At 35.1% G+C, this 15,699-nt stretch overlaps 2 protein-coding genes across 2 annotated transcripts; one reads left to right on the top strand and one right to left on the bottom strand.

Moving 5' to 3' along the window:
- The first annotated feature begins 226 nt into the window (after positions 1–226).
- LOC120172718 (SAC3 family protein A-like) lies at positions 227–9,643 on the top strand. The gene is made up of 14 exons (XM_039180113.1): positions 227–476; positions 674–746; positions 1,671–2,543; positions 3,668–4,105; positions 4,996–5,097; positions 5,663–5,760; positions 5,904–6,084; positions 6,255–6,746; positions 6,861–7,001; positions 7,149–7,208; positions 8,204–8,334; positions 8,432–8,565; positions 8,660–8,895; positions 9,065–9,643. The coding sequence occupies exons 2-14, from the start codon at positions 687–689 to the stop codon at positions 9,164–9,166; spliced, it is 3,048 nt and encodes a 1,015-aa protein (XP_039036044.1). The 5' UTR covers positions 227–476; positions 674–686; the 3' UTR covers positions 9,167–9,643.
- A 4,194-nt stretch (positions 9,644–13,837) lies between these two features.
- On the bottom strand, positions 13,838–14,547 carry LOC120172671. The gene has a single exon (XM_039180080.1). The coding sequence runs from the start codon at positions 14,440–14,442 to the stop codon at positions 13,855–13,857; it is 588 nt and encodes a 195-aa protein (XP_039036011.1). The 5' UTR covers positions 14,443–14,547; the 3' UTR covers positions 13,838–13,854.
- Positions 14,548–15,699: the final 1,152 nt, after the last annotated feature.

The raw sequence follows: 15,699 nt of genomic DNA, 5'->3' as shown, positions 1-15,699 counted from the left end.
ATTTAACCAAAAAATTCTATTGTTAATAATAGTACCGGAAACAATAATTCTATACCTATCAAGTTGGGTTTTTTAATAGAGAAATCTCCTCAAGCCGGTCCGGTTTTGTACAGATTTCGACGGCTCGGCCCAAAGCAATTAAAATCCACCTACTATCAAATCTTTTTTTTCATCTTTTTCTTCTTCTGCTTCTTATATTTATTTTGTTTTCCAATTCTAACTTTCCGATTCTCTTTCTCCTCTGTCTGTCGTTTCTTCTCGCTCGTGGGTTTATTATCTTTTAATTCAATATACTTTTTTCTCTTTATTCTCTACTCTTTGTTGGTTTTTATTCTTTTTACTTGATCAAACCCATAATATCCAATTATTTGGCATATAATTTTTCTTCCCTTTCTAGGTTTTGTCCTTTGACCTCAAAACTGTGTTATTTGCTGCTAAATACGTTCTCCCACATCGATTCCGAGGGTTCTTTTAAGGTAAGAAGTTGGTCAGTTTCCTTTAAATTTAATTAGGGTTTTGTTGTATTTCCCCCAATTTTTCTAATATTATTTCAATGCAAATGTTTTTACCTCTTCCGGGTGACTTAATTCTTGATTTGATACGATTAATAGTTCTTTTTTTTTCTTCGGTGCTAATTTTCTGTTTGTTCTCTTTTGTATTTAGTGAAATATAGGGATGATGATGAAATGATGAATCAAGCTACTAATACGCAAACATTAGCATCAGTTGACCCGAACTCTGTTGAGGTAATTTCCCTTTTTTATTTGTTTCGAGAAAATGCTACAATGGCTAAAGAAGTTGATTTAGGTAATGGTTTGGTTAATGAAGTGTTGAGATTGAATACTAGAGGTAGTAAATTAATAGTAGTCTTTCTTACGAATTTGCTTTGGATTTTCGAAATTGAAAATCAAAGATTGTAGTAAAGCTTGTGATGGAAGATTCTAAGTTGTTTATTTAGATTTTAGTGCTTTAGGTAATATTGTGGTGGATAGTGTTGCTTGCTGTAGTTACTTTAGAATTGGATGACAAAGGTGTTGAAGTCAAAAATTGAAGTTGGTAATATAGCTTGTGGTTAGGGTTGAAGGGTTAGGTTAGGTTATTCTCCTTAAGCATTTTTGAAACAAGGAATGTTTGCGTCGCGAATTGGGTTTGTATATAGAATTCATTCAAACATTAAAGGGTTCCATAATCTTAGTTTGAAGACAGTGCTATTGTTTGCAAGGAATTCAGTTTGTAGTTACAGAACTGTTTAGTACGGTTTGAATCTTTTGGCTTTCGTGCGAGGCAGAATTTGTTTGTTATGAACTAGATTGGTTTACAGTTACAGAAGTATGGAAATCATGAACATAAAGACATTATTTGTTATGAATACTGGGTTTGAAGTTTGTAAGATGTTTATATAGGTTGTGGAGTTTTCTTGTTGTGAATTGGGTGTGAGTTTACATCAACGGTTTGCTTGAAAAAACACAGGTTTTTATGTGGTGGCTGGTTTGATTTGTGCTTAGTGCTTACTACATCCGTGATAATGGCATCTTTTATAAGTAATCTGATTTTGGAGAACTTTATATTAGATAGGTTATTTACTTTCATATTAATTGGCATCTGATTCTGTTATTTTGGTTGGTTCATGCCTTCCTATGGCATTCATGAACTTTTTTTCCTTTTCTCAGAATCAGTATGTTGTTAATGCAAGTCAAGGCCAGACGTCTTTATATGTTCCCACTACAGCTGGTTCGGAAGCTGCATTATGGAACATGTATAGGGTAGATAATCACTCTGCAGAAAATGGAAGTTTTTCAAATTCCACTTACCCCCATGTCCAGCACAGTGAGCCATCCTCAAGAACTGTCCAGGATGGGTCTAATGCAGCCTCGCTTGCTATGTCATCGAGCTTAGGAGCGACAAATGCACAATCTGACTTTAGTGCCTATACTTCATACTCAAATTCTGCTGATCCTTATTCACATGGGAGCACAGGTTACCAAGGTTACTATAGTGGTTATCAGCAACAACCTAACCCATCTTACTCTCAGCCAGTAGGAGCATATCAAAACACAGGTGCTCCATATCAGCCTTTTTCCTCATTTCAGAATACAGGGTCTTATGCTGGGCCTACAAGTTATCCAAGCACTTACTACAATCCTGGTGATTATCAGACAGCTGGAGGTTATCCAAGTAGCAGTTACACTCATCAGACTACCACATGGAATGGAGGCAATTATGCAAATTATGCTACTCATCACCAGTATTCAAACTACCCTCCAGATACAAGTGGGGCTTATGCTGCTGGTAATGCAGATGCAAATTCATTGCATTATCAGCAGCATTACAAGCTGTGGGTTGATTATCACAATCTGACGGAAGTTAGTTGTGCTCCTGGAACAGAAAACTTGTCTGTTGGTAGCTCATCCACTCAACAGTCTCAGGTGTCCCAGATTCCTGGTTTTAGTGGTGGATATCCCACTTCAAACAGTCAAGCCCCTACAACTTTTGCTCCACCTTGGAGGCCAGAGTCCAGTTCATCTCAAACACCTTTGTCACAGGTTTGAGTTTGTGTTGCATGCATGATCCAGGATTAGCTGATTTCATGTATGGTTATTACTTGTTTGAGTTATCTACTAATCTTAATGTGTGCATTCTGTCATTATTATTATTTGTTTATGTTTATGCCTTTTGCTGTATTATATATTGGAGGTGATTATTTGAAGTGTGTTTTGCACATTGTTACTTATGTTTCTATTTTGCTGGATTTGATGTACTATATGATAGGTGCACTATTTTGTGTGTGATCCTTATTGATAAATTTTTTGTTTACTGGGATATATATTATACCCTATTAGCTATTCTTCTACATATTTAGGTAATGAATTTTGGATGCTTCCCCCAGGTAAGATTTCATTGCTTTTAAGGGTTTTGGAAGTTTATAAAATATACTTTCTTTCTTTGAAACTAATTAGAGCATGCTATGAATGCTGTATTGGGAAAAGTTTGTTTCAAAGTTAGACCAACATTTTGCCTCCCTGTGGTAAAATTGGGACCATTATTACTTTTAAATCTAACAATTTATTAGGTGTTAACTCATTGTTCTGACTTTAAAACATTATACTACTAGCATTATTGTTTTTAGTGGATGATGTTGTAATGGCATATAATCTATCGAATCACAATATGTTTATCCATGTTGTTATGATGCAAATATGATTATTTCAAATTCCTCGGTTCTTTCAGTGTCTCCAACTTGTATCAGTGAGCAATTTTAGGTAGTAAGTTTCTTAATGCAAAGCAAGGGCTTAGTTTTAACAGTAATAATGATCCCTATATTGTGTCTTGTATGGTTTGCTTGCTTTCTTATCCCATGTATGCTTATTGTGATAATAGCGTTGATTCTATTGCATGCTCGACTTTTCTTGAAGTTATTTAATATTTTAGTTAAATCAATACTCCTGAATTAGAAAGCAATTAGTATCCTATATGGTACACCCAGAATGCAAGGTGGGTTTCATGGTATAGCTGGGAGGAAAATGATAACTTTATTTACTTGTCATATTAGAGTGCATCATGAATTGTATCATGCAGTTCTTGTTGCTATATTGTATGTTAGTAATTTCTTTCTTTGGATGCTTATTACTTAATTTCTTTTTCATCTTTTTGTGCACATTTTGGTCAGCCTGGTGCAACAGTTACTGGTGCTTATGATAGTTACCTGACACACGGGGTTCCAAGTTTTCAAAATCAGCATCCTAGTCCTGTACAACCACATTTTGTGAAGCCTTTGTATTCAAAATCTTCATATAGTAACTTTCAGGAACAACAGAAAACTGCTTGCCCTCAACCTCCCAATTTACAGTATCCCGTGGCTCCGTCGGCACCTCAAAATTACCAACCACCTGCACAAATTGTTCAATCTTCAGAGACGCAGAGGGTAAGCAAACTGCAGATTCAAACAAATCCCAGAATTGCCTCTAATTTACCATTGGGATTGCCGAAATTGGACAAAGAGGGTTTTAACAACAGTGCAATAGCAAAACCTGCTTATATAAGTGTCTCCCAGCCAAAATCCAGTGAAAAAGTGTTGTCCAATGATGCAGCTGATTCTGCATTCAAGGTGAGCTTTCTTATTTGATTGCATATTTTTTTCTTTGGAATTAAGTAAACAACGTAGAATTATCCTACTACAATTTTCTCTGCAAAAATGAGGCGAGTAAGAAAGTTGATTTCTGGCAACTAGGTTGAGCATCTGCGCAAGAGCACCTGAAATATATATATCTTGTCTAATCTGAATTTCTTTGTTTCTTAAAGTTCTGCAAACTATATCACGCCATTAGTGACATAGATTTTTATATAAGAGTTGATGATTTAATGTTACAGGATTTGACAGCATAGTGGAGGTATTTTCATGTACATAGAAAAGATTTGAATGCTAGTAGTGTGCAAGTCAATGATGAGGACCTCATTCTAGTTATTCTACATGCCAAATATGGTGATGGATGCCTAGGAAACACTGTATATAGTTCTGAACCTGTTTTCTTATGATTAATGTTTGTTTGAATAATGCTTGGGGTTATTTAGCTTTGCTGTGTCTGTAAATCATATGGGATATTATCATAACATTGAACTAATGTTGTTTTAAAATATTTTTATGTATACATAATTGTCAGTGTTTACTGTACCATGTGTTATATGCTCATCCATTATTTTGTGGTAGTCTTGTTAATCATTTAAGCTGCGATCTTCCTTTCTATATTTGGCTGCTAATATGGCTTAACTTGCTTGATTATGTAGTACTGAATTAAGATGCACCTTAGAACCAATGTGGTAGATGATGATTTAGGCTTAAATTACTTGTGGAAATTGTTCTTATATTCTACGGTCTTTAGATTCTATAGTTCACTTCAAGGACCCTCAATTACCTCCTCCTTCACAGAAAAAAAAGACTCATGGATTAGGTATGGCAGATTTTGGAACAACAATTAATGGCTGCTTTGTTGTTTGCAGAATGGTGTGTTCCCCAAGTCATTAAAGAATTATGTTCAAAGGGCATTGTCTCAATGTAAGGACGAAAAGCAATCAGCAGCTTGCCAGGAAATCATGAAGGAGGTGAGGGTATTTTTTTAAATAAAATTTTGGTAGCTGTTTTTCAGAATTATATGCAAAATGACTTCCTTCATAATGCATGGTAATCAAACACTCTTTAAAGAGGTTGGGTTAATGAATTCTTAAATGCTCTTAATTACAAATTATTTAAATGCAATTTATTTGTGTTCCACTACTGCAATTGTATCTTTACAACTGGACAGAGCAAGGAGGAGGCTAACTTGAATCTTGGACGGCCTATAGTCACTGGGCTGGCCTTCTCTTGCTGACTTCTTATATTTGTGACTATAGCATTTAAAAGTGGGTATTGGGTCCACTGGAAAGGAAGATTGAGATCAATGATTCATGTGCCTGGCCTTATGGACTGAACTTTTACAACTTTTTAATCTCCTACACATATGCTATTATATTTTTGACGCCGATTCATTAGATGTATATTTGGAGATATTTTGGGTTAGTTGAGTTCATTTTTATCTTTTTATTATTCTACTTGCAATAGCTGTATGCTCTTCTATATTTTGCTGGATTCATATAATACTGTCTTTCACCGCCTACTGTCCCCTTTCAGATAATTACCAAGGCAACTAGTGATGGTACGATTCATACACGAGACTGGGATGCCGAGCCTCTCTTCACAATACCAAATACTGATATGGCTGATAAGAGGTGTTCATTCCAGTTCCCCACCAGTGCTTGATTTTGTGGCTTGCTTTTTATCTTGAATTATGTGGCTTTGTTTTGGTTCTAGTAAATAATTTGTTATGCCTCAATTCTCACGCCTCTTCCTTTCATTTTTTATCATATCACAGCAATTCACAAAATCCAACCCCTTTTTCTTCATTTTCGAAGTACAAGAAGAGTCCAACTAAACGGTCCAAGAGTAGGTGGGAGCCTCTATTGGAAGAGAAGCCAGTTGACAAATTGAGTTCTATGAACAATTTTGCTGCAAAATATAGTAGCCAAATTCATCTTGACGAAAAGGACAGAAAGGTATCATTTAATTCCATTGAATTTGTTCTTTTGCTGCAATTCTGTGCTAGAATTTAAGCATTCTTTTTTTTTTTTGATAAGGGTTTAGTATTATCATTGGTTCTCAAGGCATTGCACTTGTGCTCCAAATAATTTAACAGGCTTTCTTCATTGAACAAATTATCGTGCAGCCTACAGGAGCAAATTCTGAGGTGAAGTCTGATATTATGAAAAAGATTAGGTTTCCACAGATGGAGCAGAAATCTGCTAGTAAAACTTTCCAGAGACAAGTAAAGAGACAGCGTCTTGCTGATGCAAGTGCTGCTGATAATGGTGATGCATCTAGCGATAGTGAGAATGAGCAAAATTTAACAGCATATTATTCTGGTGCTATTGCACTTGCTAATACTCCAGAGGAGAGAAAGAGACGTGAAAATCGTTCCAAGCGTTTTGAGAAAGTGCAAGGTAATCGAGCAGAAATTAATCACTTTAAGGCCAAAAATGCTGGCACTGGAAATCTATATGCTAGAATGACTACTGCTTTGGTGCTTAGCAAAAGTTTTGAAGATGGTGGCAGCAGAGCTGTTGAAGACATTGACTGGGATTCACTAACTGTGAAAGGAACATGCCAGGAAATAGAGAAACGTTATTTGCGTCTTACTTCTGCTCCAGATCCCTCCACTGTAATCATCAATATTTCATTTTATTCTTGTAATCTTTGCGTCCATCTTTTGAAATATTTAAAAAGAATGATGCCATATTTGCATTTTTTTTGTTGCATCCTTGTTGATTTACAGGTAAGATCGGAAGAAGTTCTGGAAAAAGCTCTGCTTATGGTTAAAAATTCCCAGAAGAACTACCTTTATAAGTGTGATCAGTTGAAGTCTATACGCCAAGACTTAACTGTCCAAAGAATTCTTAACCAGCTAACAGTAAAGGTATATCTGTAATCTGATGCATAACCCTGTCTCAGGGAAAATAAAATAGGATTATGTTGATGTCATGATGTGGATGGGTTTCTTTTCTAAAACTTATATTTCCTGGATATCATACTGATTTTCATGTTTAATTTCACTGATAATAAGGTTTATGAAACTCATGCTCGATTTGCATTGGAAGTTGGGGACCTGCCTGAGTATAACCAGGTTTGCATTTTAATACAGTTTGTTATGATTTCCTTTTTGGAATGACTTTTGTTTACCTGCTTTTATTAAAATGTGTAACATATAACAGATGGTTGGTTGACGGAACTAAATTCTGTTTTCCCATAATCGTTTTGTTTTCAGCTCTTTTGTGTACCAGATATGGCTGAATGCTTGCGCCCAAACTAGCACTTAGCTTTGTTTGTCGAGCTAAATTAACATATTGTGCTTTTACAGAAATGCATATAAAACAAACAGCTAAAGTACTGAAAGAGCCCTCATCCTTCTTTGTACTCGATTAAGCCCTTTATGTATTACTTTTGTTTTAATTTAACCCATTTTCTCATTAGAAAAGGAGAAGAAATATGTTACGCATAGGGGTTTAACTACACAAACATAATATTTTAATGGCTTTGGTAGATAAAAATTGTACTTTGAGGGTTTAATTGCACAAAAATATATGTTAATTTGTTATTAAGTATGCTTATCTCGAGAACTTGGAAATGTACAAGGGCTTTTTAAGTATTTAGTCTAAAACACACATATGGACACTAGTGATTGGTGTGTATGGCTATTGTATGAATAATTAGCATGCTAGTTTTATTTCTTTTGGTGACATCGTTGGTTGTCCAGTAATGCCTAATAATGTAGCCAATATTACTGTAGTACGATCATATTGATTAGTCTCTAGATGTTTTATGGTTGATAAAATTATGCACATTTGTGAAGATGGCTTACTTTGGCTTTACATAAAAAAAATGTGTTTCAGTTGAAAGGTTCGAGTAAAAAGTTCACCATAAGTTTATCGTTAGTGTCAGAAAGTTTTGGATGTAATGCCATTTTAAGTCAGCTGGCGCGTAGCGTCCACCATCTTGACAGATTTGGCAACTGGAATTTGTTGCAAAGTGGGATATAATGAATGTAAATATATAAAGATATGTTTTACTATTTTACATTTTTAATCATATTTACTTTTGTTTTTCCTCCCATGGGTTCAGTGCCAATCACAGTTGAAAATCCTTTATGCTGAAGGAATCGAGGGTTGCCATATGGAGTTTGCTGCGTATAATTTACTTTGTGTTATAATGCACTCAAACAACAACAGAGATCTCTTATCATCAATGTCAAGGTTAGTTCTGTTGCTTATCTATGCATGATTTTTCCCTTGATTTCTTGAATGATGCTATGAATATTTACACAAAAGATCCTATCGCTCCGATTTCCAGGTTATCTGATGAAGCAAAGAAGGATCAAGCTGTTCAGCATGCACTTGCAGTTCGAGCATCAGTGACTTCAGGAAATTATGTCTTGTTCTTCAGATTATACAAAACGGCACCTAACTTGAACCCATGCCTTATGGGTAAACTGTATTCTTTGGGTGATCTCAATGCTAGAACTGATTGTGTATATCAAAGGGAATGCTAAGGTTTTTCTTTCATCTGTTATTTTTGCAGATCTCTATGTTGAGAAAATGCGGTACAAGGCTGTAAGCTGCATGTCTCGATCTTATCGTCCTCACGTTCCTGTTTCGTACATTGCTCAGGTGCTGGGCTTCAGCAGTTGTATGCCTACAAATGAAGGAAGTGATGATAAAGACTCTGATGGATTGGAGGACTGTGTTGACTGGTTGAAGGCACATGGTGCATCCCTAGTTGCAGATAGTAATGGAGAGATGCAACTTGATACTAAGGTACCGATAACCTCATCATATTAGCCATTCGATAATTAGCAATATCTCATTTTAAGTTCTGACTGTGGGTGTTTGCCTTTTGTATCGCATGTGCATTTTCTTACTTCTCCGATACAGGAAAGTTTGGGTATATTTACTCTGACTGGACATTGTTGTTCTTAATGTCCAGGCTTCATCTTCAAGTCTCTTCATGCCTGATCCTGAAGACGCCGTTGCCCATGGTGATGCTAGTCTAGCAGTTAACGATTTTCTGACACGAACATCGTCATAGCCGAGTTTAATTTGTACTCTTAAAGTGTATTTGAAAGCATTTGTGAGATGATTCAAGTGGGATGCCTTTTCCATCCGTGGTTCAATCTATAAGTGGGAACAGTTCCGAGGAACAGAGTGGCGCATCCGACTGACCGAGGCTGATGATGTTTCTTGTACCCTACTAGACAGTAAGATCACAGTTGTTTACCATGGAATTATAATTCAAAAGAACTCAAAATTTCTCTTCTTCAGGAAGGAGATGAGGAAAATTCATTAGCACGTTTGATATATGAATGCCTTCCATGTTGGATAGACCTGTCTATGGATAAATTCGGATTGGGATCTGGTTAAGTCGAGGTTGCCCGAGAACCCATTACTGTTCGTCATATGTTAGAGGTCAAATTATGCTGGTAGTTTCTGTAGCTAAACGAGATTTAAGTTTTAATTTTTGTCTTAGAATGTTAAAAATTAAAATTAAATTACTTTTATTTGAAAATCTTTGTTCGATTGTTGGTGATGTTAATATTTTTCATCAAGCATACTTTAGTGAGTAATACATCATTGATCGCTTATGCTTGTTTATATTTCCTCATTGATTTTAAAAAAACATAACATATAATCAGTTTTATTTTTATCTAATTAAAAATGGTCATCTTGAGTTAATTGCTGTTGAATATTGATTGGTCTCTTTTATTTTTGTGTTCTCTTAATTTAGTCCTAAATTAAAATAAAGTTAATCCTTCAATCGAATGATGATATACGTCATTTCCATATTATTTTATATATGTTAAATTTTTTTTAGTAGTTCATTAAATATATTTTATTATTAACTTAATTTAAAAATATTTTATTTTTATTTTGATTTAAAAAATATATATTTTTTGTTAAAATATTTTGAAGTTAACAATAAAAATATATTTAATAAACGACTCGTATTATTTAATTGGAGGATCAAATTTATTTTAATTTATTAAAAGTATGATTAAATTGAAAAGATATATAATAAAAAGGACCAAATGTGTGATTATACTAAAATATCATGTCTCCTATTCTGTTAACTATTAAAGACATCTAATATGTTGTAACCACATTTTAATTAAATAAAAACGAAAGTGATCATATATTATTTTTTCTTGAAATCAATTAGGAAAAAATGGACAAATCACAAATATAAGTGATCAATCATGTAGTTTATCCTAAATTTAAAGACTAGAATAAGCAATAAAATTTATTTTTTTAAGTTTAGGGGACGAAATATCGCTTTTCTAAACTATGGGGATTAATGATATATTTTGATCTAATTTAAAGATGACCATTGTGTCGACAACGTTTTTCGACTAGGTAAGGAAAACTTGTACGACTTGGAGTTTTCTCTTGAATTTTTTTTGAAATGTTAAAAGTCATCACCAATCATTTTAAGATGCGATCGGCACACCATAAAAACCGAGAAATTTTAATAAAATATTTTTTTTATCAAAATGCCAAGTTTAGGGTCTACAAAAACCAAAAAAATGATTCGAGAGTTGGTTACGCATAGGGGAAAGATTAGCACTCACACAGTACCAAAAAATCAGTACCTAGTTGATTACCCTATATTTAAAATTAGAAATTTTGAGTTCAAAGTTTTATTTAATTTAGAAATCACTATGGATGCAAAGTTGAAGAGGGTGCTCGTCTATTAAAGCTAATAATATTCACCCCTAACATGAATGTGGGATATCAATTATTGCGCCCAATAACCAGATATTGCCTCAAAATTTTTAAAAATAAAAGGTTTTGAAAATGATGTTCATCTACTTCAGGAATTTCCAATAGTCGCCCCCAGAGCATGATTGCAAGAACTATACCATTAATTCCTTGCTAAATTAACATTGCCTTAGTTGTAAAATTGGAATGCAATCAAACAATCCATTTATTGTACCTGATTAAACTACGCGATTAATTAAGGTTTTCTCTATCCTAAAGTATCAAATTATGAAAATTAAAGAACTTAAAGGATTAAACAAGAAAGTGAAATCTCTAATATTAATCCTAAATTATTCTAATCAATTATTGATTCAAATAATTGATTTGAACCATCGGGAATCTTAATGCAAAAGCCAAATCGAATTATTCCCTAAATTAAAGGACTAAGGTGAAATTAAACCTAAAGTGGAGGCTCTAATTAACCTAATTAATATGTCAAATGAAAATATCTAACTAGAAGTTCAAGGACTAAAGTGTGAAAAGACTAAGGTTAAGGCTCTAATTAAGTGGAATCTCTAATATTAATCCTAATTTATTCTAATCAATTATTGATTCGAATAATTGATTTGAACTCCTCAGGACAGATATCAGAGTTCTGATCATCTTCAACAACAACATCATCCTAAGGAAAGTTATCAGAGTTCTGATCGCCTCCAGCAACAGCATCAGTCTCGAGAAAGTTATCAGACTTCTGATCGTCTTCAACAACAGCATCGGACTCCTCAGGAAAGTTATCAGAGTTCTGATGATCTTGAACAACAGCATCAGCCTCGGAAAAGTTTGATGACTTCCAATCATCTTCATCAACAGCATCAGCTTCAGGAAAGTTATCAGAGTTCCAATCATCTCCAACAATAGTGTCAGGATCCTTGATAAAGTAATGAGAGTTCTTATCATCTTCAAGAACAGCATCAGCCTCAAAAATGTTCTCCGAGTTCTGATCATCTTCAACAACAGCATCGGCCTCTGAAAAGTTATCAGAGTTTCGATCATCTTGAACAAGTGCAGGCTATAGTTACAGTTACACCTTCAAAAGCATATCCAGCAAACAATGATTCGTCTTTGATTAACAAAGTTGCTTCAGATCACTTGGCTTGTGTTACTGGTCATTCAAGAGATGCTCATCCTAGTGGCTATCAGAGTTCCCATTCTCAAACACCTCGGGTTGAGGCTCCTTTGACACATGAACAGAATCCCAATAATTATAATCATCATTGTCTTCTACTGTATCATGAAGAGCGTGATAATTCAACTGAAGCAAGGGGCGCAAATGTTCAGATAAATGAAAGTCATCTTGTTGCTAGTGATAGAACACTTATGTCTTCAGATGCAAGGTGAAAAGAGGGAAAAGAAAAAGAAAATTGTACTTGTGTAACATGTACGTGTGTTAATTTTTATGTATAATAAGGATCAAGACACAAAAAAAGTTATCTTGAGTGCATGAAAGTGGCATTGGGAGAGCATCTGATCTACTTCAGAAATCAATGCACTAGTATGGGTTTTCAGTGCAATTATCGCTTTGTTCTTGAAGCAATGACACTAAGTTATAGCATCATCTATCACTGTAATATTCTGGTTTCATGTTCAATAAATATTGAAGAGACTAAAGACCAAACTACACCACCAAGTTCGTGAGAGAAAACAAAGGGAGCTGAGTTCCCAGAAAATTTTTAAAAAGAAAGCCAATCTTCTCAAGGTTTACCTTTGAAGGATGCTCATCAACAGAACCAGGCCAGAGATTACTGCATTGAACGGGTGAGCAGCCACGACAATGCCGACAAGAGCCAGCAGCAGCATCAGCCTTAACGGGAAAGTTATCATAGCTCTGATCATATCCAACAACAGCAGGCTCAGATCATCTCTAGCAAAGTTGCCAGATATCAACGAAAATAAAGCAGATGATTCAACTGAAGTCTTTGACAAAACTCCTGATGCAAATTCAAAGAAAGGTTAAAAAAATATCAGGGTCTTCATGTAGGTGTTGCTTCCACCTTGGGTTGAGGCTCCTTCCATACACGAACCAATTACCAATAATCATAAGCATCGTGTTCCACTGTATCATGAAGAGCATGGGATAGCCAATCATGAGATACAGTTGATGATTCAACTGAAGCATCGGACAAAAATATTGGCGCAAGGCGAACTATAACACCATCACAATCTTGTTGCTGAATATCATGAAACTACCGGAGCATCGTAGGTCTGGTGTTGTCCAGGGCATAATGCTAAAAAAAAGTGCTTGTCCAAGTGAAGTAAAAGGCAATACATATGTGTGTGTATAATAATAAGATTAAAGATAAATAATAAACTCACAAGAGTGATATATAATAAACCTACAATGGCCAAATCATAGCCGCCTCCAATTACTCATCAATGATAAAAACTAGAACATCTTACACAATATATATTCATAATAAACCACAATCACCTTCTCTTAAAGCTTCTTCGGCACATGAACCTTTGGAGACCCGATTCCTATACATTATAATCCTCCTTTGCCACATCCAGATAAACCTGGAATGGCCTTCTGGAAAAACAGCAGCACCCAGAGATGAAATGGTACCTGCCAATGCTTATTCAACCGAAGTGTTTGCACCCAGAGAACTAAAACAGAATCACATTCTTCCCCTGGTTGCTGAATCTCATGCAACTGCAGTTCATCACTAGAGGAGCATCAAAGATCCGATGTTGTCGAGCCTTAGGCACAACGTGCAAAAAAATCCCATGCTCGTCTTATACAAATTATGCATAACAAATTAATCGTAATTCACTAACTCATTCCCACTTTCTTCAAGTCTCAAACAAGCATTACAAGCCAAGAACAAATATAAACAAATGAGATACAAAAGAAAAATTGCAGGATTCAGTAAATTTGTATTTCTTGTTGAAAATAAAGGTGACATCGCATTATAAAATTATAAATAACTTGCTAATTAACTGCAGGTACAGAACAAACATGAACTAAGATTGAGAAGGTGGCCAAACACTTACTTTTTCTTTCTCGTATTTAACGAACAAAGCCCCAATTGCAGCTACAAAATAAATCTGAATGAAGATAATCGCCGGCGTATGATAACTTATCACGCTCTTACCCGTAGCCAATTCCACCAAAACCAAAGCCGTCAACCCGAGAATCGCGATCCGTCCGTTTATTCTCTCGCTATACGGGCTGAACCCGAAATCCACTTTCAATCCATTTGAAACTGACTCCTTTAAAGGCACCGGAGGGAGGTAGATGGAGGATGACGATGACGAAGTTGATAAGGATCCGGATTTCTTCGATTTTCGGCGCTCCGCTTTCTTGCCTGTTCCACTTCGGTAACGGATGCGGACTTGGGAGAGGCGGGATTCGAATGGGTCGGAATCGGCTGATGTGGTGGAGGAGGAGTCGGTTTCGGTTGGGGAGTCGGCGTCGGAGTCGGGAGTGGCACGTGGGATAATGGAAATTTGGGGTTTGTGTAAAGCGTGGAAGAGAGCGCGTGGGGATGGGAATGGTGCCGCCGTCGTTAGTTTGAAAGTTGAAGCCGATGGTGGAAGCGCGGCAACCATTTTCGGCGGTTCTTTTGTTCTTCAATTCAGTACACAGTGTTGGATAAGATTTCTTTTTTCCCCCTTTTAATTTCTGATAAAAATAATTTATTTATTTGTTTATTTTTTGGTATTTAAGTTTTATGTTTAGATTCTTTATTTCTATTGCTTTTCAAGTGGTGGAATTTTTTTCCTGCCGGTTTATTTGTAATTTTTCTTGGAAAATCTATAAAATAATAAAGGGTAAACTACCTATTTGATACTTAAATTATTATTTTTGATCTGTTTTAATATCTAAACTTTTAATTTTTTTCAAGATCATGTCTAACGTTCAGTTTTCATTTCATTTTAGTATCATCCATTAAAAACTTCACGCATTTAGTGCCTAAACTATCAGTTTTGGTCTGTTTTAGCACCTTAATTTCAATTTTTAAAACTTAACGTTAAATTTTGAACGATGTACTAAAATGAAACAACAACTAAAATTTATGTATAGTTTTGAAAAAAAATTAAAAGTTTAAATACTAAAATGGATCAAAATTGATAACTTGAGTTCTAAACGTGTATGTTACCCAATTATAAAAGTAAAATACGTGAACAATCACTTTTGTTTCATTCTTCTTTTATGAGTAAACCATATAAATGGTCACTATTATTTAAGTAAGTTTTTTTTTATTTTTTTCAATAATGTTTTAAAAATAATTATTTGGTGACTGACGTTATCGAATTATAATAAATTAATCACTCGTAATTAACAGTCATTCTTACAATCACAAAATTTTGATATGGCTCATTTGGACAATTGAATTGACATTGTTCAGCCACATTGACATCCTTCACCAACTACTTTAACTCTCACTTCAAAAAATAGTTATGATTATTTATGTTTAAGTAAATTTCTTTTTTCCCATTAATGTTTTAAAAATAACAATTTGGTCATTTACGTTACTGAATTATGACAAATATATCATTCACTATTAATAGTCGTTCGTAAAGATAATGAATACTAATGGAACTTTGGGAAATTCAGGGACTTGAACCCGAATTATCCCATTTTTGTTGGGTTGTGAAAAATAACCCCCTCTCGGTGATACCCGAAATTTCTCGAGAAACCAAGCCCCAAATTAAAGCCCTATAACCCCTTTTCCCAAACCAGCTCCGGCCCGACTCAATCAGCGCGCCTGGTCGTCACTTACTAACCCCCGTCAACCCCTCGTCAGTTGGTTGCATTGTTCACCATGAGAGAGGCTCGACGTTTCGTCGAATCCATCCCCGATT

This window comes from Hibiscus syriacus, unplaced genomic scaffold, assembly GCF_006381635.1.
Source record: "Hibiscus syriacus cultivar Baekdansim isolate YM2019G1 unplaced genomic scaffold, ASM638163v2 tig00111877_pilon, whole genome shotgun sequence".
Classification (NCBI taxonomy): Eukaryota; Viridiplantae; Streptophyta; class Magnoliopsida; order Malvales; family Malvaceae; genus Hibiscus; species Hibiscus syriacus.
The sequence above is the reverse complement of the archived record's forward strand: the minus strand, read 5'-3'. Positions and strand labels throughout refer to the sequence as shown.

What these genes read in the sequence shown, in the direction of transcription:
- LOC120172671 (XM_039180080.1), bottom strand. Translation starts at nt 14,442, where the DNA reads ATGGTTGCCGCGCTTCCACCATCGGCTTCAACTTTCAAACTAACGACG.
- LOC120172718 (XM_039180113.1), top strand. Translation starts at nt 687, where the DNA reads ATGATGAATCAAGCTACTAATACGCAAACATTAGCATCAGTTGACCCG. An exon ending in ACTGATATGGCTGATAAGAG is followed by an intron (nt 5,761 to 5,903) that starts GTGTTCATTCCA and finishes ATCATATCACAG; the next exon opens with CAATTCACAAAATCCAACCC. An exon ending in ACCTGCCTGAGTATAACCAG is followed by an intron (nt 7,209 to 8,203) that starts GTTTGCATTTTA and finishes CCATGGGTTCAG; the next exon opens with TGCCAATCACAGTTGAAAAT.